At 44.5% G+C, this 22,883-nt stretch overlaps 1 protein-coding gene and 1 long non-coding RNA gene across 10 annotated transcripts in view; one reads left to right on the forward strand and one right to left on the reverse strand.

Moving 5' to 3' along the window:
* Positions 1–3,951, reverse strand: part of LOC101602864 (ankyrin repeat and KH domain-containing protein 1) — a 153,590-nt gene extending 149,639 nt beyond the window's left edge. For 4 of the 9 annotated variants that reach the window (XM_045132884.1, XM_045132885.1, XM_045132882.1 and 1 more), the window contains exon 1: positions 3,546–3,940. In XM_045132884.1, the coding sequence (XP_044988819.1) occupies positions 3,546–3,836 (291 nt within the window). In that variant the 5' untranslated portion in view covers positions 3,837–3,940. Of the gene's footprint in view, positions 1–3,545 lie in introns of all 9 variants that reach the window. The other 5 variants (XM_045132889.1, XM_045132888.1, XM_045132886.1 and 2 more) reach the window with 3 other exon arrangements.
* Positions 3,952–4,294: 343 nt separating this feature from the next.
* The window catches only part of LOC123454143, a 46,343-nt gene continuing 27,754 nt past the window's right edge, over positions 4,295–22,883 (forward strand). The window contains exon 1 of the long non-coding RNA XR_006633189.1: positions 4,295–4,707. This is a non-coding gene — a long non-coding RNA (uncharacterized LOC123454143). The remainder of the gene's footprint in view (positions 4,708–22,883) is intronic.

A 22,883-nucleotide genomic window follows, 5' to 3' on the forward strand; every position in this document is an offset into this window, starting at 1 on the left:
AACTGAAGCTGAGGCAGGAGGATCAAAATTCAAGGCTTGCCTATGGGTGCAAAAACAAGTTGAAGGCCAATCTGGGCAATTTAGTGTGCTCCTGCTCAAAAAAAAAAAACAGGTAAACAGGGACTGGGGATGTAGCTCAGCAGGTAGTATCTGCCTAGCATATGGAAGGTCCTAGTTTCAATCCCCAGCATTAAACAAATAAATAAATGAAGCAACAAGGACAAAATAATGGCATATTCCCTAAGATAGTACAATTCTAACACTAAAAAAAAATATACTAATAGACCTAAATCTCTTCTTCAAATCTCTCTCTTCCTATGCCCCATTTGAGGAACAAGATGGTCTTTACTTCCAAACTCACCATCTCTGGGTATCTAGGTACTGGTTCTCAAGTAACTTAGTTAAAATGAAAAATGAGAATTTTAGCATTATTCATCAAATTTTAGGTATTTTTCAAAGAACATTACTAATTATCCCTTTACACTGGAAATTGAAAAGCAATTGATATGGGAGAAGACAGCTCATGAAAGGAAACAGAAAAGGTAAGGAATTTACCTGGGCAAAATAGGTCATTTTCATTCACAAAGACATAAGCTATACCCTGCCACAGTTACTATTTAGCAGAGATGAGATACTTTAGGAACCTTTTTTAAATTACTTATTCATGTGTGTATATGTGTTCATGTGTGTAAGTGCAGCAAGTATGTTGGTACCACAGCACCATGTAGAGGCCAGAAGACAACTTTTGTGTCTGATCCTCATCATTTCACCTCATTTGAGTCAGGGTTTCTCTCAATCTCCAGCTTTGTTTGTTTTGTTTTGTTGAGGCAGGGTCTCACTCTATCTGAGGATAACCTGGAACTTACTCTGTAGTCCAGTTTGGCTTTGAACTCCTGGAGATCCTCCTATATCAGCTGGAATTAAAGGTATATGCCACCACACATGGTTCAGTCTCCAGCTTTTTATGGGGTAGAAGCTGAGAACTGAAAGTAGGGTCTCACTCTAGCCCAGGATGACATGGAATTCACTCTGTAGTCTCAGGCTAGCTTCGAACTCATAGAGATACCTACCTTAGCCTCCCAAGTGCCTCCCAAGGTGTGAGCCACCACACCCAGCCAAAAGCAATTTTTTACTTTAATCTGTCTTTATAGTGTATTTATATGGCCAGGCATGGTGCCACATGCCTTTAATCCCCAGCCTAGGAATTTCTTTTAAAACATAATTTTCTCTCTCCACAGGTAAGAATTTATAACTACTAAGGCTTCCTCCCTCAAAAAAAAAAAAGAAAGAAAGAAAAAGAAAAAAAAAGCCAGTGTCTTAGAGATCTGCATTCTAAATATAAGGTTTTTAAATATAGAAGGAGGGGGAAGCCAGGCTGGTAAACTGCCATGAGTTCCAGGCCAGCCTGGGCTACAGAGTGAGACCCTGTCCCAAAAGAACCAAAACACAAATAAGAAAAAAGGAAAGGAAGGGAGGAGAAATCTACATATACACTTCATATCTAAATATGTTTTTTAAACAGAAAATATAAATAAACACAATATAAATATGGTTTTCTTACACCATTAGCCATTACTGAGTGTAGAAACCATGAATGCAGCATGATTTCCACAACAAACTGTTTTAAAAAGTTGTACCCAACCAGGCGTGGTGGTGCAAGCCTTTAATCCCAGCATTTGGGAAGCAGAAGTAGGAGAACTGCCATGAGTTTGAGGCCATCCTGAAGCTACATAGTGAATTCCAGGTCAGCCTGGTCTAGAGGGAGACCCTACCTCAAAAAAAAAAAAAAAAAAAAAGTGCAGAGAGAGAGACTGATTTGACTTTAGATCCACTATTCTTTACCTCTGAGGAAATCTGAAGAAACTTAAATACAAATAAATAATCTTGTCCATGCCAATTATGTGAAAATGGCCCAGAAAAATCAAAGGCTTTCCAGCACATTAAAGACAACCTTTTCAGTCTCCCTTATTAGTTTCAAAGAAAAATAAACTTAATCTTTAGAATCTAAAGATAGCTCCTCACCTTATTTCCTAAACATCTATTTATTATAGATTTAACTGTCAAGCTTCACTGAAAGATAGAAACCTTCCACAAACCCAAGAATGGGGGAAATACAGACTCTCCCCATAACTGCCTATTAAGTAAAACCCTTATCTCAGCTTGGCTTACTAATTATTTCTCTTACAGTGAAATTCAAAGGTAAAACAGTGAAGGGTCTATCCCACTTATACACATCTTTTTCCAAAGCAAAATGGTTTCTAAAGAAACTTCTGTTTAGAGAACTAGGACGATAAAACAGTACACTAACTGTATTCTTCAATCCACAAAAAATTTCTCCTTATGCCTTTCAAATGCATGAGCCAAGATCATTGGTACACACAGAGAATTCCTGTACTTTAACACCGAGACCAGAGGTTAAAATAATTGGTCACAAGGGATAAACCAGGCATGTTAGAATCACAGTAGAAGAAATACTGAGCTGGGCATGGTGTAACCCTAACACTAGGGAGGCAGAAGCAGAAGGATCACTGCAAATTTAAGGTCAGCCTGGTCTACATAGTGTGTCCCAGGCTAATTAATAAGTAATAAAACAATAAATCATAACCCGATTTAAAAAAATAGTCAGAGCACCTAAAACAATCACAGGACATTAATATACCCTAGCCACTGCCAAGAAAAAAAGTGTGAATACATCTATATACGTGCATATACATGTACATATCTGTATATGTGTCACCTTTTTCCCTAGAGACCAAAAATGGATGAAGCCTGCCATACTAAGTTGCACAGGCCTAAAAATCGTGTACACATGAGTCTATACACGTAAGCGTTGCAAAAAAATAAAGGAACAACCTCATTTCCCTCGTTGCAAAAAAAAAAAAAAAAAGGTGTCTGTAGGATGCCTCATCTTCTCCAGGCCTTAAAAAAAAAATTGTTCGGCTACCCAGCTATGCCAAAGCTCAGAGATGCACTGGAACTTCCTTTTCCTGTCTAACTTCATAAAACGTACCAGGATCTAGTCACGTGATTTATTTCAGGGTAAAAGCTGGGAACTCCTTAACACCTGTCTCGAACTAAGGAAACAAAATAAGAGCTCTAACTTAAATACACAGGCAAGGCTTATAACGCAAGGCAGATGCAAATAAATGCATCCTCAACTCTGGCAAGAGTATAGTAGAAATGCTTTCTGAGCTAGCTAGCTAGGTCCTTCAAGCCCCGGGTTCCCTCAGTACCAAGGGCAGGGACTCTGGCAAGACCCCGCCCTCCCCCATCTCTAAAGCGGGGTGGGCGGGAGGGAGCCCGAGTCTGGTTCCCGCGCGAAGCTTGGCGACTAAAGAACTCCCTATTGTGGGTCTCGGGACGGAGACAGGAACCCGTCCCGCTCCCGAGGCGGGCATGAGGGCTAGGCCTGCACGGCTGCCGCCGCCGCCCTGCTGCTGACGGCTGTCACGGAACCCGGGCGCCCGGGACACGGGAAGGCACCCACAGCCCTGGTAGTGGCCACAACGCGGGGGGGAGGGTGGACAGTGATCCTGGAGCTATACCTCGGACACCTCGTCCTCGTCGCTTCCAGAGGCACCACCTCCACCGCCCGTCCTCAGTACGGCAGCCGCCAACTTGAAATCCAGCGCAGCGTCCCCTCCGCCTGCATCGCCGCCGCCGCCGCCAACTCCCGGCGCGGGCCCGGCCTCCCCAAAGAGCCTGACGGTGCGGATCCCCAGCCCGACCCCTCCCGGCGGAGGCGGCTCCGAGGCCCCAGCTGGGGCGGATCGCGGAGCTACCGAGTCCAGGTCCTCCTCAAAGGAGGTGCCGCCGCCTCCCCCGTCAGTCAGCATGCTTCGCGCGCGGAGCCCGAGACGCGGCCGAGTCACTCGCGGCCACCGCCGTGGCCGATCCCGGGAAGGAGAGGAGCAGGAGGAGGAAGAAGCGTCTCCTTCCCCCCTGTCCCAGCAGCGCCACTAACTTCTCACCGCCTAACCTGCTGCCTCCCGCCTCCTCGACTCGTCAATGGCTGCAAGGTCCCGGTTGCTGCAGATCATTGGGCAAGGAGACCTGTCGTTCAGGCTCTCCGTCACGCGCCGCTCGCTGGCTCACAGGGCCCCCAAGCTGCGTTGACCCGTGCAGGCCGGGGCAGTTGCGAGCTCCCGCCTCCCGTCGGGCCCCTCCCCCGCGCACTTCCGGCCTCTTACTCCGTGGATTGGTCAGCCGCTGTGACTGTCGTGTCGCAACCTTAAAGTGGATTAGCTGGCCTTTTGGTCAGTCACAGTGATCCCCCTCCCCCAGCAATGGGCAACTCCATTGGCGCCTTTTACTGCCTGTCACTTTGTCACCGAACGTCGCGTGGTACTATTGGCCGGTTGAGGATGCTGTTCATCCCGCCCCGATCTGAGGTGACGGGAAAGAGCTTGGGGAATTTCCACTTCGGATTTAAAAGGAGCGCTGGAGTGGAACCCGCCTGGATCGATAAACTCTGGCTCCGCCCTAACCCTGCACTAGAAGATGCCGGCAGGTCACAGATGCGAGAGGCGCCCGGATAACGTAGCCCACCTGTCGCTGTCCCCGGGGCGCCGCGGCTAGGGCCGGAAGTGACTGCACAGGGATTGGAAGAAAGAAGCGATCCGTCTCAGCAAGGTTCCGCCTCCCTGTCCTTGCCTGGTTGGAGGACAGAGACGTCAGTCACTAGAGCCGGCACCACCTCTGGGACAGGTGAGGTGACTTAACCCGTGGGCCGCTGGTGATTTGGGCGGGAGGTGGAACCGGGAGCGGCCGCCCGACGTGAGAAGGGCAAGGGCGATCCTGTTTGGCGTCTCCCGCCTTTCCCCAGCGGAGCCCGGGGCGCGCGCAGCCTGGGCAACCCGGGAGCTGCCCTGGATGGCCGCCCCGAGGCAGCTCCACCCGCCCGCGCGCCAGCTCGTGCCTGGGCGCGGCCGCTCAGCAGCCCTAGGGAGCCACTGCCACGCGGGGCCATCGCGATCGCTGGCTGGCTGCCTTGTGGAAGCCGGCGGGCCTACGGGCTGGACAGCGCCAACCCTCAGTACCGGGAACTGTCCGGCCAAGGAAGATGGAACGGCGATGGAATCCGACCGCAGGGCAGAACGCGGCTTGAAGAGGGCGTGCTTGGGAGCAATTTTAGGGTTTGGGTGCCGCCACTTACTTTGTTGGGTGACCTCCGCGCGTTTGATGTTACCCTCTGTAAAATGGGAATATTAGCACCTTCCTCACTGGGTGGTGGTTATGAATAAACTGATAACACAGTGCGTGGTAGAATGTCAACCTCATAGGAGAGACTCGTTCTTCTTAGCTACCTCTGAGTTCTACCAGCCAAATTGCTTCCAACCAGGTCTCTGGACCTCTGTGATGCTAAATGACCCTAAAGAAGGCATCCTCCTTTCTAAGTGTTTCTCTCCCTCCCTCCCTCCTTTTTCACCTTCTTTCTCTTCTTCCCCCCTCTTCCTCTCCCTCCATCTCCTTTACCAATAAACAGGTTAAAAGTGTTCAGGTTCCCATTAATTCATGATCAAAGATAACAAGAAAGGAGTTTGGAGGTTTGTTTGGCAAATGTCTTTGATTTATCATTTTTCTCTGCTTAGAGCTTTTACAAAGAACTGTGTCAATCTCGATTATGCAATATTTACTATTTCACCTCCCTTAAACTAGGATCTGAAAATTCTATAAAGATTGTCATGGCTTTTTTCTAAACTGGGCATGGTGAGGCATGCCTGTAATCCCAGTATTTGGGAGGTGGAGGCAGAAGGACCAGTTCAAGATCATCTTCAGTCCTCATCTACAAAGCAAGTTGGAGGCTAGTCTGTACCACAGAAGACCTTGTCTCAAAAGATTGAAAGGGATATATACATTTTTGACTTGTTTATTTATTTATTTGAGATAGAAAGAGGCAGAGAGAGAATGAGAATAGGCATGCCAAGGCATTTAGCCACTGCAAACGAACTCCAGATGCATGTGCCACCTTGTACAGATGTGTACATGTGTATGTGGGTCCTGCAGAATCAAACCTGGGTCCTTTGGCTTTGCAGGAAAGCACCTTAACCATTAAGCCATTTCTCCAACTGTATATTTTTATGAAGGTTCTGTCAAACATTTATTTATTTATTTATTTGCAAGCAGAAAGAGAATGGGCATGCATGCCAGGGCCTCCAGCCACTACAAATGAACTCCAGATGCATGCACCACTTTATGCATCTGGCTTTATGTGGGTATTGGGCAATCAAACCCAGACTTTGTAGGCAAGCACTTTAACCACTGAGCCATTTTTCCAGCCCCCAAACATGTTTTAGAAATGGCAAATTTTCTTTCCCTTGGTAATTACTCATTTTGACATTTCACATGCAAAGAAGGATAGTGATTCTTATGAGCAGAACCTATTGAGTAAATGTTCTTTGTAGATAAGTTTGAAAATGGGAGAAGCCAGGCATGGTGGTGCATGCCTTTAATCCCAGCACTCAGGAGTCAGAGATAGGATATCCATGAGTTCGAGACCACTCAGACTCCATAGTGAATTCTAGGTCAGTCTGGGCTAGAACGAGACCCTACCTTGAAAAAACAAAAACAAAAAAAAGAGAGAAAATAGGGGAAAGTCTTATTCTACATAACTATTTTGATGTTAAATCTATACAGTGTTTTTAGTATTTGTACAACTTAATTTCCCCTGCTGTTTTCACGGCATGTGTGAGTAGCTCAGAACCCAAAGGGAGGAAGGAAGAAAGGGGAAGGGAGGGGAGTTGGAAAGAAAGAAGAAGCTAGCATTGCCCAACCCACTTCAAAGCTGGATTATCCAGAATTGGTATGGTTACATCCTTAGGCTAAAACAGGTGTTGACTGGTACAACATTACAAAGGAACTACTTGTCATTCCTATCACTAATGCAAAAATAATTTCTGATACAACTTCCTGAAAAAACTCATTAAAATCTAAACAAATCTAAAGAATCTGAGAGATAGAGGGAAACAAAATTTGGGTATAGTCATTTTCCCTAATGCCTATTGGGAGGAAAATATACAATCTCAACTCAGTGCTACACAACCAACTCAGAGCATAGTTAGAAAAATATGACTGAGTAATAATCTTTTTTTCCATCTGAACCTTTACCTAAACACTTGTTGGTAGCTTGTCAATATGAGAGTTAGAAACCTTATTTATGAGAGAGAGAGAAAGATGCAGATATATATAGAGAGTGGGCATGCCAGGGCCTCAGCCACTGTAAATAAAGTCTACTCCAGACATATGTGCCACCTTGTGCATCTGGCTTACATGGGTACTGGGGAATCGAACATGGGTCCTTAGGCTTCACAGGCAAGTGCCTTAACTGCTAAGCCATCTCTCCATTAAGTCTCCTAGATTTTGATGACCACAGTGTACAGTCTGTGTTCAAAGAAACTTAACGTTTCTTTTTACTTTCCTAAGGCAGAGTCTCAGTGTAGCCCCAAACTGGCCTCGAACTCATGACAGTTGTATCCCTGCCTCCTGAGGGCTACAATTAGAATTGTGCACTACTATATCTGGCAGTAATTTTCAAAAAATATTTTATTATTTATTTATTTGAGAGAAACCGAGAAAGATGCAGATAGAGAGAGAGAAGGAGAGAATGGACACACCAGGGCCTCCAGCCACTGCAAACGAAATCCAGACATATGTGCCACCTTATACATCTGTTTTACATGGATGCTGCAAATTCAACCTGGGTCCTTTGGCTTTGCAGGCAAGTGCCTTAACTGCTAAGCCATCTCTCCAGCCCCATATGGCAGTAATGTAATGTTTCATGTATACCACACTACTGTGTGATTTGGTGGGGGGGGGGAGTTGGAGGGGTTGAGGTAGTGTCTCACTCTAGCCCAGGCTGACCTAGAATTCATTATGTAGCCTCAGGCTGGCCTCGATCTCACAGTGATCCTACACCAGCCTCCCAAGTGTTGGGATTAAAGATGTGCACCATTATGTCTGGCTTGTTGTTTTGTTTTTGAAACAAGGTCTCACATAGCCCAGGCTGGCCTCAAACTTACTATGTAATTGGGACTGACCTTGAACTCTTTATCCTTCTGCCTTTTTCACCAAATAGTGGGTTTACAGTTATACCACACTATACCCAGCCCTCCTGTGGGAAATTTTGTTTTGTTTTTTGATTTTTTGAAGTAAAGTCTTGTCCTGTAGCCCAGACTGACCACACGTATAAGTATGCGTATGTGTTTCCTGAATTGTGTGCAGTGGCATACACCTGTAATTCCACCACTCAAGAAGGTGAAGCAGGAGGACTGAGAATTCAAGGTCAACGTGGGCTACATATGGAGACCCTGTCTCAGTCAACATTTGCAAGAAATGAACGTTCGTTTCCCCTTCTTTGATATTCCTGCCTTGGCTCCACAGTTCTTTGATCTCATCTTCAGTTTTGTTGAAGTGAAAGTGGATCTACAGACTAGCTGGCCTCCTTTGGAGCTTTTTTGTCCTGGGGTTTTGGTATAAGCCTAGCAACCAGCAGCTTCTGGCACCTGTGGGAATCCAGCAGTTAAATTGTTCAGCTGTGTAAAAAGAGAGAAAGAAGCATTAAAATAAAATGTTTTCCTGCAAGAATGCTTATTGTGGTTTTGGTTTTCAAGGTAGAGTCTCACTCTAGCTCAAGCTATCCTAGAATTCACTATATAGTCTCAGGGTGACCTAGAACTCTCAGAGATCCTCCTACTTCTGCCTCCCAAGTGCTGGGATTAAAGGCATGCACTCCTATGCCCAGCTCCTATTTTATATTTTTAATGTTTAATTTGGGAGAGAGAATGGGCATACTAGGGCCTCTTGTCACACGTGCCACTCTGTGCATCAGCTCTTTACATGGGTACTGGGGAATTGAACCCAAGCCCTCAGACTTCACAAGCAAGCTCCTTTAACCACTGACCTCGGCACTCCTTTTATATTTTTTTTAATTTTTTTTTGTTTATTTTTATTTATTTATTTGATAGCAACAGAGAGAGAGAGAGAATGGGCACACCAGGGCTTCCAGCCACTGCAAACGAACCCCAGACGCATGTGCCCCCTTGTGCATCTGGCTAATGTGGGTCCTGGGGAATCGAGCCTCGAACCAGGGTCCTTAGGCTTCACAGGCAAGCACTTAACCGCTAAGCCATCTCTCCAGTCCCCTTTTATATATTTTAAATGCTGGGAATTCAACATAAGGCCCAATGCTATTATGACTATGGTGTATTTGTAATGTGTTTCAAAGAAAGTATGCACTTTCGTTTTACCATTTTTTTTTTTTTTTTAGCCTGGGAAGAAAAAGAAAAAAAGGGGGAAGAATTCTACAACTTAAAGATCTTAAAACTTCTTGGGTGACAGATGCTTCATTCCTCATAACATGAGGTTGACAAAGTAGATCATAAATGTAGAGGCTTTGACTACACATAATTTGACAAAGTAGATCATAGATACAGGGACTGTGACTACACGTAGTTTTTTTCACATACAACCTGCATGCCAGTCCATCACAATACAGCCCATCTATATGAGGAAGGAGAAGTAAACCAACAAATTTGTTCAACTTAGATATTATCATTAAATATTTATAGCTTGGGCTACAAAGTAAGTTCCAGGTCAACTTGCATTAGAGTGAGACCTGCAGGGAATTGGGAGGGGGCGGTAGAACGAAGCAAAGAAACAGCTGATGTGGTTTGGTGATAGAGTGCTTACCTGGCATGTGTAGGTTTTGGATCAATTCCCACTGGGGAGAGAGAGAAGGTGGGAAGGAGAAAGGAAAAGAATGAAGCAAGAATGTTGCTTCTTTTGATTATACAACTTTAGCAACAGGAACAGATGGAGGGGTTGTTGTTGTTTATTTTTATTTCTAAAGGTAATAAGTACACAAATACCCATTGTAGAATTAGTAAGGTTCTTAACAAAGAAAACAGGAAGGAACAATTAATATCTGCCTTCTTCCTTGAGCCTCTGTGGAGATTCTCTAAATCATTAATGATTAGATAAAGGGCAGCATATCAAAGAAAATACATATTAGAGTTACTGAGGAAGTTGAATTTGATGTGAGGATCTCTGAGCTGGGAACCAGAAATAACAACTATTACTATAGGTGGCTGGTGTGACCTAGAAAGTTTGTGCGTCCAGTTGGCTTTAGAAGTATACTTTAATGGCACATAATTTCATAGGTATTTCATATCATAAAACATAGTCATCACTTCAAATACCATACATGCATAGAAAAATTATAGTGGGTCACACATAAAACCAAGATATTAATAGTTATTATTTCTGGGTGATAAAACTATATAGAGTTTTATTTTTTCTTTTCTCATTTTGAATATTTATATTTTCTGGACTTTCTTTTCTTTTTTTCTTTTTTTTTTGATTTTGAGATTGTGTCTCGCTCTAGCTCAGACTGACTGGAATTCACAATGTAGTCTACCTCTGCTTCACAAGTACTGAGATTAAAGATGTGCGCCACCACACCCAATGTGTTTTTTAAAATTTCTTTTTCTTTTTATTTATTTATTAGAGAGAGAGAGAGCACCAGGGCCTCTAGCCACAGCAAACAAACTCCATACGCATGCATCACCATGTGCATCTGGCTTATGTGGGATCTGGAGAATCAAACCTGGGGTCCTTAGGCTTCATAGGCAAGTGCCTTAACTGCTAAGCCATCTCTCCAGCCCTGTTTTTATTTTTTTTATTGTTTTTGTTTATTTTTACTTATTTGAGAGCGACAGAGAGAGAGAGAGAAAGAGGCAGATAGAGAAAGAGAATGGGCATGCCAGGGCTTCCAGCCACTGCAAACGAACCCCAGACGCATGTGCCCCCTTGTGCATCTGGCTAATGTGGGTCCTGGGGAATCGAGCCTCGAACCAGGGTCCTTAGGCTTCACAGGCAAGCGCTTAACTGCTAAGCCATCTCTCCAGCCCCTGTTATTTTTTTAATACGTATTTATTTGAGAGACAGAAAAAAAGAAGGAGATGGAGAGAGAGAGAGAATTGGGGTGCCAGTGCCTCCAGCCACTGCAAAGATGCATGTACCACCTTGTGCATCTGCCTTATGTGGGTACTGGGGAATCAAACCTGGGTTGTTAGACATTGCATGCAAGCGCCTTAATTACTAAGCCATTTTGGTTTTCTGAGGTAGGGTTTCACTGTAGCTCAGGCTGACCTGGAATTCACTATGTAGTCTCAGGGTGGCCTCAAACTCATGGTGATCCTCCTACCTGTGCCTCCCTAGTGTTGGGATTAAAGGCATGTGCCACCACACCCAGCCCTTGTTATTTTTTTTTAATATTTTGTTTTTATTTATTTATTTGAGAGAAAGATACAGGAATAAGCAGGGGGAGAGGGAGAGAGAATGGGCACACCAGAGCCTCCAGCCACTGCAAACGAGCTCCAAATGCATGCATCCCCTTGTGCATCTGGCTTACATGGGTCCTGAGGAAATGAACCTGGGTCCTTTAACTTTGCAGGCAAGTGCTTTAATCACTAAGCCATCTCTCCAGCCCATTGTTTGTCTTTTTTTTTTTTTTTTCTTTGAGGTAGGGTCTCATTCTAGCTTAGGCTGACCTGCAATTCATTATGTAGTCTCAGGACAGCCTCGAATTCATGGTGATCCTCCTACCTCTGCCTCCTAAATGCTGGGATTAAAAGTGTGTACCACCATGCACTTGTTTGTTATTTTTTAAGACAGTCTCATTCTAGCCCACGTTGGCCTTGAACTCACTGTTTAGCCCCAAACTGGCCTGTAACTCATGACAAGCTTCCTACCTCAACCTCCCTAGTACTGGGATTAAAGGCATGCACCATCTTCCAGGCTTGGACTTTGTTTTGTTTTTGTGTGTGTATGTGTGTGTTTTAGTTTTTCAAGGTAGGGTCTTGCTCTAGCCTAGGCTGACCTGGAACTCACTTGGTATTCCCATGGTAGCCCCTAACTCATTACAGTTCTCCTACCTCTGTCTCTTGAGTGCTGGGAGTGTGCCACCACGCCTGGCTTAATAAAATCTCTTTAAGTCTTTAAAAAAATGTTTAAGGTCAGCTTCAGCTACATAGCAAGTTTGAGGCCAGCCTGGGATACATGAGTTCCTATCTTAAAAAATATATAGGGCTGGGGCTGGGGCTGGAGAGATGGCTTAGTGGTCCCACATAAGCCAAATGCACAAGGTCACACATGTGCAGAAAGTGGCACATGCATCTGGAGTTTGATTATATAGTGGCCAGAGGCACTGGTGCACCAATTCTCTCTTTCACTCTCCCATTCATACTCTTGCTCTCTCTCGTTAAAAAAAAAAAAAAAGGGCTGGAGAGATGGCTTAGTGGTTAAGCACTTGCCTGTGAAGCCTAAGGACCCCGGTTCAAGGCTCGATTCCCCAAGACCCACATTAGCCAGATGCATAAGGGGGCGCACGCGTCTGGAGTTCGTTTGCAGTGGCTGGAGGCCCTGGGGCGCCCATTCTCTGCCTCTCTCTCTCTCTCTCTCTCAACCTCTCTCTCTCTCTCTCAAATAAATAAATAAAATAAAATATAAAAATAAAAATTTTTAAAAAGCCAGTCTGTTGAGCTTGCCTCAAAAAAAAACATTGTTTGTTTGTGTGCATCTGTGTACATGCACGTGTGGCTGGAGAGATGGTTGAGCAGTTAAGGCACTTGCTTATAAAGCCTGACAGCCCAGGTTCAGTTCCCTAGTATGCATGTAATGCCAGATGCACAAAGTGGCATATGCATCTGTAGTTCATTTGCAGTAGTATGAGGCCCTGGTGAACCCATTCTCAGTGTGTGTGTGTGTGTGTGTGTGTCTCCTTGCAAATAAATAAATTTTTTATTCATTTTATTTTATGAGAGAAAAACAGAGAGAGTTGGCATGTTAGGGCCTCTAGCCACTGCAATAGAACTGTGTGTGCCACCTTGTGTGCATGCATTGTCACCTTGTGTGTCTGGCTTATGTTCTGGGAAGTCAAATCTGGGTCCTTATGCTTCACAGGCAAGTGTCTTAACCACTAAGCCATCTCTCCATCCTCACTAAAATATTTGTTTGTTGTTGTTGTTGTTATTGTTGTTTGTATGAGAGAGAACTGGTGTGACAGGGTCTCTAGCCTCTGCAGTCAAACTCCAGACATGTGCACCATCCTGTACATGTACAACTTTGTGCACTTGCATCAGCTTCTGGGTCTGCCTGGAGAATCGAACATGAGTCCTCAGGATTCATAGGCAAGCGCCTTAGCTGCTAAGTCATCTTTCAAGCCCCCAATACAATATTTTTTAATTAAAAAAAATAGAGAAGCCGGCCATAGTGGTGCATTCCTTTAATCCCAGCACTTGGGAGGCAAGGAATCACAGTGAGTTCAAGGCCAGCCTGATACTACAAAGTGAGTTCCAGGTTAGTCTGGGCTGGAGCAAGACCCTACCTTGGGGAAAAGAGAGAGAGAGAAAAGGAAAGAGGCTGAAGTAGGAGGATCACTGTGAGTTTAAGGCTAGCCTGGGCTAACAAGTGAGTTCCAGATCAGCCTCAAAAAACAAGCAAACAAACCAGGCGTGGTAGCACAGGCCTTTAATCCCAGCACTCAGGAGGCAGAGGTAGGAGGATTGCTGTGAGTTCAAGGCCACCCTGAGACTCCATAGTGAATTCCAGGAGAGCTTGAGCTAGAGTGAAATCCTACCTTGAAAAAAAAAAAATCATATCATTGCTGGGCATGGTGGCACACAACTTTAATCCCAGGATTTGGAAGGCAGAGGTGGGAGGATTACTGTGAGTTGGAAGCCAGCCTGGAATTACAGTTAAATTCTAGATCAGCCTAGGCTAGAGTGAGATCCTACTTGAAGAAAAAAAAAAAAAAAATCAGGCTGAGCATGTTGACACACACCTTTAACCCCAGCACTTGGGAGGCAGAGGTAGGAGGATCACAGTGAATTCAAGGCCACCCTGAAAGTACAGAGTGAATTCCAGGTCTGCCTGGTTTATACTGAAACCCTACCTCCAGCCCTACAAACTCCAGATGCATGCACCATTCTGTGCATCTGGCTTTACGTGGATACTGGAGAATTGAACCCAGGTTGTTAGGCTTTACAGGCAAGCATCTTAAGTGCTGAGCCATCTTTCCAGCCCCTCTTCCTTTCTTTCATTCATTCTAGTCCAGGCTGACCTGGAATGTTCTCTGTAGTCCCAGGCTGGCCTCAAACTCACAGTGATTGTCCTACCTCAGCATCCTGAGTGCTGGAATTAAAGGCGTGCGTCACCATACCCAACTCTACTTCACCTTCTTTCTTACTATTTTGCATTAACTTATTTATTTTGGCTTTAAATTTTTTTTATAATTAACAACTTCCATGATTGTAAACAATATCCCATGGTAATTCCCTCTCTCCCCCCATCTTACTATTTTATTTATGTGTGTGTGTATGTGTGGATGTATGTTGGCGGTCACAGTTCAACCTCAGGTGTTTGTCTCCTTTTTCTGTCTTCTTTATGAGGTAGGATCTCTTGTTTGCTGTTGCATGTGTGTCATGCTAGCTGGTCCACAAGTTTCCAGAATCTGGCTCTGCCACCCATTGAGGTAGGATGTTGAGACCACAGATGAGTGCACCACTTTGTATCCAGTCTTATGTGGATACATGCTGGGGAACTGATCTTGGGTTGGCACACTTGCAAGCAAGTACCTCTAACTGCTGAACTATCCCTCCAACCCCCAAATGCCTTCTTTCATATGTCCTCTTATCCAACACAACATAAGCAGCCACACCCCCACCTTCCCAGAAACTCTCCTTCCCTAGTGCCATGTCATTCCATAGACTTTAGAAGTTCCCAAGTCATAAGGTTGGAGAGATGGCTCAGTGATTAAAGGAGCTTGCTTATAGAGCCAGATGGCCTGGGTTTTATTCCCCAGTACCCATGTTAAGCCAGATGCACAAAGTGGTGCAAGTGTCTGGAATTTGTTTGCAGTGGCAGGAAGCACTGGCACCTATTCTCATTCATGTATTCCCCTCCCACCCTCCCATCCTCCCTCCCTCCCTCTCTCTCTCTCCCTTCAAATAAATAAATAAGAAGTCCCCAAGTCAGGTAGAAGCTCAGGTTCTCATGTATGAGCACTTACTCACAGCGATCCTCCTACCTCTGCCTCCCCAGTGCTGGGATTAAAAGCATGCACCACCACGCCCAGCTATGAGTACTTTTAAAGAGAACTGCTGGGCTGGAGGGATGGCTTAGCAGTTAAGGCACTTGCCTGCAAAGCCAAAGGACCAGGTTCCATTCCCCAGGACCAGATGCACAAAGTGACACACGCGTCTAGAGTTCATTTACCATGGCTGGTAGCCCTGGAGCACCCATTCTTGCTCTCTCTCTCTCTCTCTCTCAAATAAATAAGTAAAAATAAATTATTTTCAAGAGAGCCATTAGATTAAAAACCCAATAACAAGAATCAGCTTATTTCACACATTACTATGGTTTGGCATTTAGTCAATGTCAGTTTTTACTGAGTCCCCTCCCATTACTTTCTCTTGTCTCTCTGCCCCAACCCTTCCACTGAATCCCTTCTTTCCAATTAGTCCCTTTTCTACTGTGATGTCTCACCAACCACACACCATCCATAATGGAAGGTTGATGGTCCAATATTGTGTAGGTTTTGTGCATGTAATGGCAGTCACTGTGAGTTCATGAATGCACCAGCCACTTCATGTCCAGAAGACATGGTTCTAAAGCACTCCTCCCAGTCTCTCGTTCCTACATTCTTTCCATCCCTCCTTCTGCAGTCTTTCCTGAACATTGGAGGGCATGATATAGATTGCTCAGTTAGCACTGTGCACTCCACTAGTACATATTCTCAACACTTTGCTGAGTTTTGAGTCTCCCCAGTAGCCATCCTCAACTGCAAAAAAAGCTTCTAACTGGGCGTGGCAGTACACACCTTTAGTTCCAGCACTTGGGAGGCAGAAGTAGAAGGATCACCATGAGTTTGAGGCTACCCTGAGACTACATACTGAATTCCAGGTTAGCTTGGGCTACAGTGAGACCCTACCTCAAAAATCCAAAAGAAAAAAAGAAGCTTTGATCAAAAATGAGGGCAGCACTAATCTATGGACATAAATATAAATATTTAAAGGGCAGTTTGATGGGCAAAAGATATCCATTTAGTCAAACAACAGTAGTAGCTGTCCTCCTTGGGTTTATGACCTAAGTCATAGACTTTTGAGACTAGGTTTTCAGTACCAGACATGAATTCTTTCTCATAGAATAAGCCTCAATCCAATCACAGGACAGTTGGTTATCCCTTAACAGTCATGCATGAGTGGACACATGTGACCAGTGCTGATCAGTTGTAGAGCTTGCAGGGTCCACTGCTCATTAAGACTGTTTATGGCTTTTCTTCCCCCGCAGCCCTTTCCAGCAGTGGTGTTTGTTTTAGAGACAGAGTTTCATGTAAACTAGAGTAGCCTAAACTCAATATATTATTGAAGCTGGCCTTGAACTTCTGCAAACAAGTAACTTTAGCCATTGAACCGTTTCCCTAGCCCTGGTCTTTAAATTTTTTTTTCTTTGTTTTTGTTTTTCAAGGTAGGGTCTCGCTCTAGCACAGGCTGACCTGGAATTCACTGGGTAGTCTCAGGGTGGCCTTGAACTCACAGTGATTCTCCTACCACAGGCTCCTGAATGCTGATATTAAAGGCATGTTCCACCACGCCTGGCTCAATCTTTAATTTTTTTTTTTTATTCTTTTCGAGGTAGGATCTCACTCTAGCTCAGGCTGACCTAGAATTTACTATGTAATTACAGGGTGGCCTCAAACTCATGGCAATCCTCCTACCTCTGCCTCCCAAGTGCTGGGATTAAGAGCAATCATTAATTTTTGATCCTCCTTCACTTCTCAAACATATGCCATTAAACTCAGCTAACACTCCCTCCCACCTTTTTAATCTTTTTTAAACAGAGTAGTAACTGGAAGACTGGGCATTAGGATCATTACCTTCTGGGGGAAGCTCTGAAATGACATCCAGGACCTTATCTATCATTTTGTTTTCTGCGAGGATCAGAAGCACAGTAGCTTACCAAATTGGGGAAGGAACAGGCTCGGGACTAATTTAGGAGCAATTTTGGATTGAGAGGCCTGGGTCACTCTGAAAGCTTATTTCTGAGACTTATGAAGAGTGTTTGAACACAACACAGTTTGCCACACCCCCTTGCTCATCAAGGCAGGCACATAAATCAGGAGATGCAGCATGTCATTCACCTGCAGGGCAAGGTCACAGTGCCACCTATCAGGTGCTCATCCCTAAAAAAGTGGCATACTGTCTACTGTGACCTATAGAAGGTCTAGTTGAGACATTAGTCTGACAAAAATCTCATAGAAAAGTTGTGGCCAGGACCCAGTCTGGAAATTTTTACCTAGAAGACCTTTTTACACCCTGCATTGGCAACATTGTGGTTAAAGGGGAAGAAATCAGACAGGATTGGACTTCAGCAGAGACAATAGAAGTAAATTTGTCAATTAAGCCAGGTTATGATGGTGATCCCAGAACCTGGAAGGCAGAGGTAAGGATCACTGCAAGTTCAAGGCCACTCTGAGACTACATAGTGAATTCTAGGTCAGCCACGGCTAGAGTAATACCCTATGTCAAAAAAGCAAAAGAGGGGCTGGAGAGACAGCTTAGCAGTTAAGGCACTTGCCTGTGAAGCCTAAGAACCCAGGTTTGATTTTCCAGGTCCCATGTAAGCCAGATGCACATGGTGGTACATGTATCTGGAGTTCGTTTGCAGTGGCTAGAGGCCCTGGTGTGCCCATTCTCTCTCTCTCTCTCTCACTATCTCTCTATGTCTAATAAATAAACAAATGAAAATAAAATCTTTTTAAAAAACAAAAGAAAAATGGAAAAAATGTTTGTCAATTAAAGAGACATACTTCACTATTACAGTATAATATAGAGCACAAGTCCACTAGTGAGTTAGTGGTGAAACAACAAGTTGTGATACAGCTAGAAAATAACTTACTGCTTTTATTTTATTTATTTATTTGAGAGAGAGTAAGTGAGTGTGGGTACTTCGGGGCCTCTTGCCATTGTAAACAAATTCCAGACACTTGCCACTTTGGGTGTCTGGCTTTATGTAGGTAGTGGAGATCAAACCTTTGCAAACCGGCTCCTTTACTTGTAGAGCCATTTCCCTAGCATCCCAGCACTAGGAGGCAGAGGTAGGAGGATTGCTGTGAGTTCAAGGCTACCCTGAGGCTACATAATGAATTCCAGGTCTGCCTGAGCTAGAGTAAGACCCTACCTTGAAAAAAAAAAAAAAAAGAAAGTAAGAAAGAAAAAGAAAAGAAGAGGGGCTGGGAGAGATGGCTTATTGGTTAAGGCACTTGCCTGTGAAGCCTAAGGACCAAGGTTCTATTCCCTAGAGCTCACATAAGCAGGTGATGTGTCTGGTGTTAGTTTGCAGAGCTAGAGACTCTGGACTGCTCATTCTCTTTCTCTCTCTCATAAATAAATAAAATATTTAAAAAAAAAAAAAAAACACCTTCTGCCAGGCGTGGTGGCACATGCCTTTAATCCCAACACTTGGGAGGCAGAGGTAGGTGGATCGCTGTGAGTTCAAGGCCACCCTGAGACTACAGAGTGAATTCCAGGTCAGCCTGGGGTAGAGTGAGACCTTACCTTAAAACAACAACAACAACAAAAAAAAACTTCTGAGCCAGGCATGGTGGTTCACTCAGGAGGCAGAGGTGGGAGAATCACCATCAGTTCTGAGACTACATAGTAAATTCCAAGTCAGCCTGGGCTAGACTGAGACCCTACTTCAAAAAAAAGAAGAAAAAGAAGAATATCAAGATCAACAAGAATACATAGAAGAAAAATAAAAAAACAAAAAAAGAAAAAAAAAGAATACCCATGCTTTGTCTGTTGAGTGGAGAAAAATGTAATATTTCAGATTAAAAAATTTTTTTTGTTGTTTTTTCAAGGTAGGATTTCACTCTAGACCAGGCTAGCCTAGAACTCACTTTGTAGTCCCAAGCTGACCTCAAACTCACAGTGACTCTCCTACCTTTAGCTAGTGAGTGCTGGTGTGGGGGTGTGGGTGTGTACAACCCTGTCTCTTGCTACTATAAACAAACATCAGATGCTTATGCTACTTTTTTTTTTTTTTTTTTTTTGTTTTGTTTTTCGAGGTAGGGCCTCACTCTAGCTCAGGCTGTAATCTCAGAGTGGACTTTAATTCACAGTGATCCTCCTACCTCTGCCTCCCAAGTGCTGGGAATAAAGGTGTGTGTCACCACGCCCTACTTTTTTTTAATGAGAGAGGGAGAGAATTGGCACACAAGGGCCTCTAGCCACTGCAATTGAATTCCAGACTCATGCTCCACCTTGTGTGCATGCATCACCTTGTGTGTCTGGCTTACTTGGGTCACAGGGAGTCAAATCTGGGTCGTTAGGCTTCATGGGCAAGTGCCTTAACTGCTAAGCCATCTAGCCCTTCTGGGGGGCTTTTGTTTTTGAAGCAAGCCCAACAGACTATCCTTTTTTTAATGCAAGAAAGAGAGACTTGACACACCAAGACCTCTAGCCCCTGCAGTTGATCTCTAGGCACATGTGCTTGCATCTTGTGTGCTTGCATCTTCTGCATTTGACTTACGTGGGATCTAAAGAGTTGAACATGGGTCCTTAGGCTTTGCAGGCAAGTGCCTTAACTGCTAAGCGATCTCTTCAGCCCTTTTTTTTTGTTGTGGTTGTTGTTTGTTTTGGATTTTTGTTTTTTTGAGGCATTTTGAGGAATTTACTCTGTAGTCTTAGGGTGGCCTTGAACTCATGGTGATCCTCCTACCTCTGCCTCCCTACTGCTAAGATCAAAGACATGCACCACCACACCCGGCCTGTTTTGTTTTTTATTGTTTGTTTGGTTGGTTGGTTTGGTTTGGTTTGGTTTTATAGTCTTACTCTAGCCCAGGCTGACCTGGAATTCACTCTGTATTGTCAGGGTGGCCTTGAACTCACAGTGCTCCTCTTACCTCTGGTTCCTTACACCTCCTTTTTTTCCTCTTTCCTATTTATTTATTTTTTATTTTACTTTTTTTAAATTGGCAACTAACATAATTACAGACAAAAACTATGGTAATTCCCTCCTCCCCCATTTTCTCCTTTACAGTTCCACTCTCCATCATACCTCTTCCCCCTTTAGGTCTTTTATTTTGATGTCATCATCTTTTCCTCCTATTATGATGGTCTTGTGCAGGCAGTGTCAGGCACTGTAAGGTCATAGATATCCAGGCCATTTTGTATCTGGAAGAGCTCATTCTAAGGAGTCCTGCCCTTCCTTTGGCTCTTATATTCTTCCTGCCACCTCTTCCACAACGGACCCTGAGCCTTGGAAGGTGTGATGGAGATGTTTCAGTGTGAGCACTCCTCTGTCACTTCTCAGCCCTATGGTGCCATCTGAGTCATCTCAAGGTCACCACCATCTGAAAAGAGAAGCTTCTCTAACCAAATGTGAGAGTCATATTAATATATGGGCATAAACATTAAGAGAAGTGCTTATCAGGCAGTTTGATGAGCATAGTATATACATTTAGCCAGACATTATGACTTCCCATTATAGGTTTTCAGTATCAGGGTTGTATTCCCTCTCATTGAACCGGCCTCCAGTCCAATTAGAGGGCAGTTGGTTTCCCCCATAACAGACATGCTGCTATTGCATCTTTGAATTGGCTGGCCAAATTTAAGGCTTGCAGTGTCCACTGCTGTTTATCTCCGCTGGTGATTTCTCTCTCTCTCTCTCTCCCCCTCCCTCCCTCCCCTACCCCCTCTCTCTCTTTCTCAGCTGCATGCAGGGTAGCTTTTTCCAGCTTTCTGTCACCTGGTCTATAAAAAGGAGGTTTTCAGCTCAGTTCCAGCAGGATTTCTCAGTGGCCTTGCAGCTCAAGTATGTGGAGTCTTCAGCAATACTTACACCTCATTTTTGCATCCAACTTTATGTGGGTACTGGGAATTGAACCCTTGGATGATAGGCTTTGCAAGCAAGTGCTTTTAACCACTGAGCTATCTCTGCAGCCCCTTGGACTTTTTGTTTGTTTGTTTTTGTTTTTTTCCTAGGTAGCATCTTCCTCTGGCCCTGACTAATCTGGAATTCAGGCTGGCCTAAAATTCATAGCAGTCCTCTTTATCTGTGCCTCTAAAGCGCTGGGATTAAAGGCATGCGCCACCACACCTGGCTTTTTTTTTTTTTTTCAGGCAGCATCTCATGTAGCACAAACTGGACTTGAACTCCATCTCTCATGTGCTGGGATTGCAGACATGTACCACCACACCTGGCTAAAATATATATATATTCTTTTTAGTTTTTCAAGGTAGGGTCTCACTCTAGCCCAGGCTGACCTGGAATTCACTATGTAGTCTCAAACTCATGGTGATCCTCCTACCTCTGCCTTCTGAGTGCTGGGATTAAAGGTGTATGCCACCACACCCAGCCTAAAATTTTATTAAAATATTTTATTGAGTTGGGCATGGTGGTGAACACTTTTAATCCCAACACTTAGGAGGCAGAGGTAGGAGGACTGCCATGAGTTCTAGGCTACCCTGAGACAACATAGTGAGTTCCAGGCCAGCCTGGGCTAGAGTGAGACCCTACCTCTAAAAACTAATATATATATTGATTTATTTGCAAGCAGAGATAGACAGACAGAGAGAATGGGTACACCAGGCCCTCCAGCCACTGCAAACAAACACAAGGTGCATATGCCACTTTGTGCATCTGATTTTTTGTTTTGTGTTTTTGTTTTTATTTTCCAAGGTAGGATCTTACTCTCTAGTCCAGGCTGACCTGGAATTCACTATGTAGTCTCAGGGTGGCCTCGAACTCACAGCAGCCCTTTTACCTCTGCATGTACCACCACACTGGCTTGTGCATTTGGATTTATGTGGGTACTAGGGAATCAAACCCAGGTCACTAGATTGTGCTGGCAAGTGCCTTAACTGCTAACTGGCTAAAATTCTTAAGGTGTTTTTTGTTTCTTTCAACTTGCTAGGGATCAAGCAGGGCATGGTGGCACACATCTTTAATCCCAGCACTTGAGAGGCTGGGGTAGGAGGATCACCATAGGGACAAAGTGAGCTGCAGAGTGAGTTCCTGGTCATCTTGAACTAGAGTGAGACTGCTACAGATAGAGAGAGAGAAGCTAGGAATCAAACTTGGGGCCTGCATGTAATAGGCAAGCACTCTATCATAGAGCTATTGAAGGAACCCCAGGAGGGGGACCCCACGCTCCGCCCGGATATGGCGACACCCCAAATCACTCATGAGAAGTGGTCTTGATGCAAACTGCAAGAGGATTTTATTCCAAGCGCGCTGGGGCCCATAGTCATACACCGCACAGGGGTAGAGGACTGCAGAGCCCCGAATGCAGAAATGGGACAGTTTTTATAGGGTTTCTAACAAAGCCTGTGCATTAGACCAATCATTTTTTTAATATCAGGAGCCCGCAGGGTGTGAGCCAGTCAGTTTGTGCCACCCCATAGTTTCTAAGCCAATTAGTTTAATTTGTTCAAGCCCCTCGTGGACCAATCATTCTCTTATGACCTTGGTGGTCAGCATTTGCGCAGGTCCTTGGGTGGGAGTAGCAGAGTGTGGTACCAGTCTCCTATGACCTTGGAGGTCAGCATTTGCGCAGGTCCTTAGGTGGGGGTAGCAGAGTATGGTATCAGCCTCCTATGACCTTGGTGGTCTGAGGCAGGCTGCTACAGCTTATGGTGCGAGCTACTAAGGCTTACAGTGTGGGCTATTAAGGCTTTTGGTGCAGGCTATTTACAGAAACCAAATAAGTGGTTCACTTTATTACTCATTTCCCATCCTTGAGGGCTATCTCATGCCCTTTTTACCTAGTTTTATATTAGGAGTGGGCTCTGATATAATGAGAAGAGGGATTCTTTACTTGC

Source organism: Jaculus jaculus, chromosome 13, assembly GCF_020740685.1.
Source record: "Jaculus jaculus isolate mJacJac1 chromosome 13, mJacJac1.mat.Y.cur, whole genome shotgun sequence".
NCBI lineage: Eukaryota > Metazoa > Chordata > Mammalia > Rodentia > Dipodidae > Jaculus > Jaculus jaculus.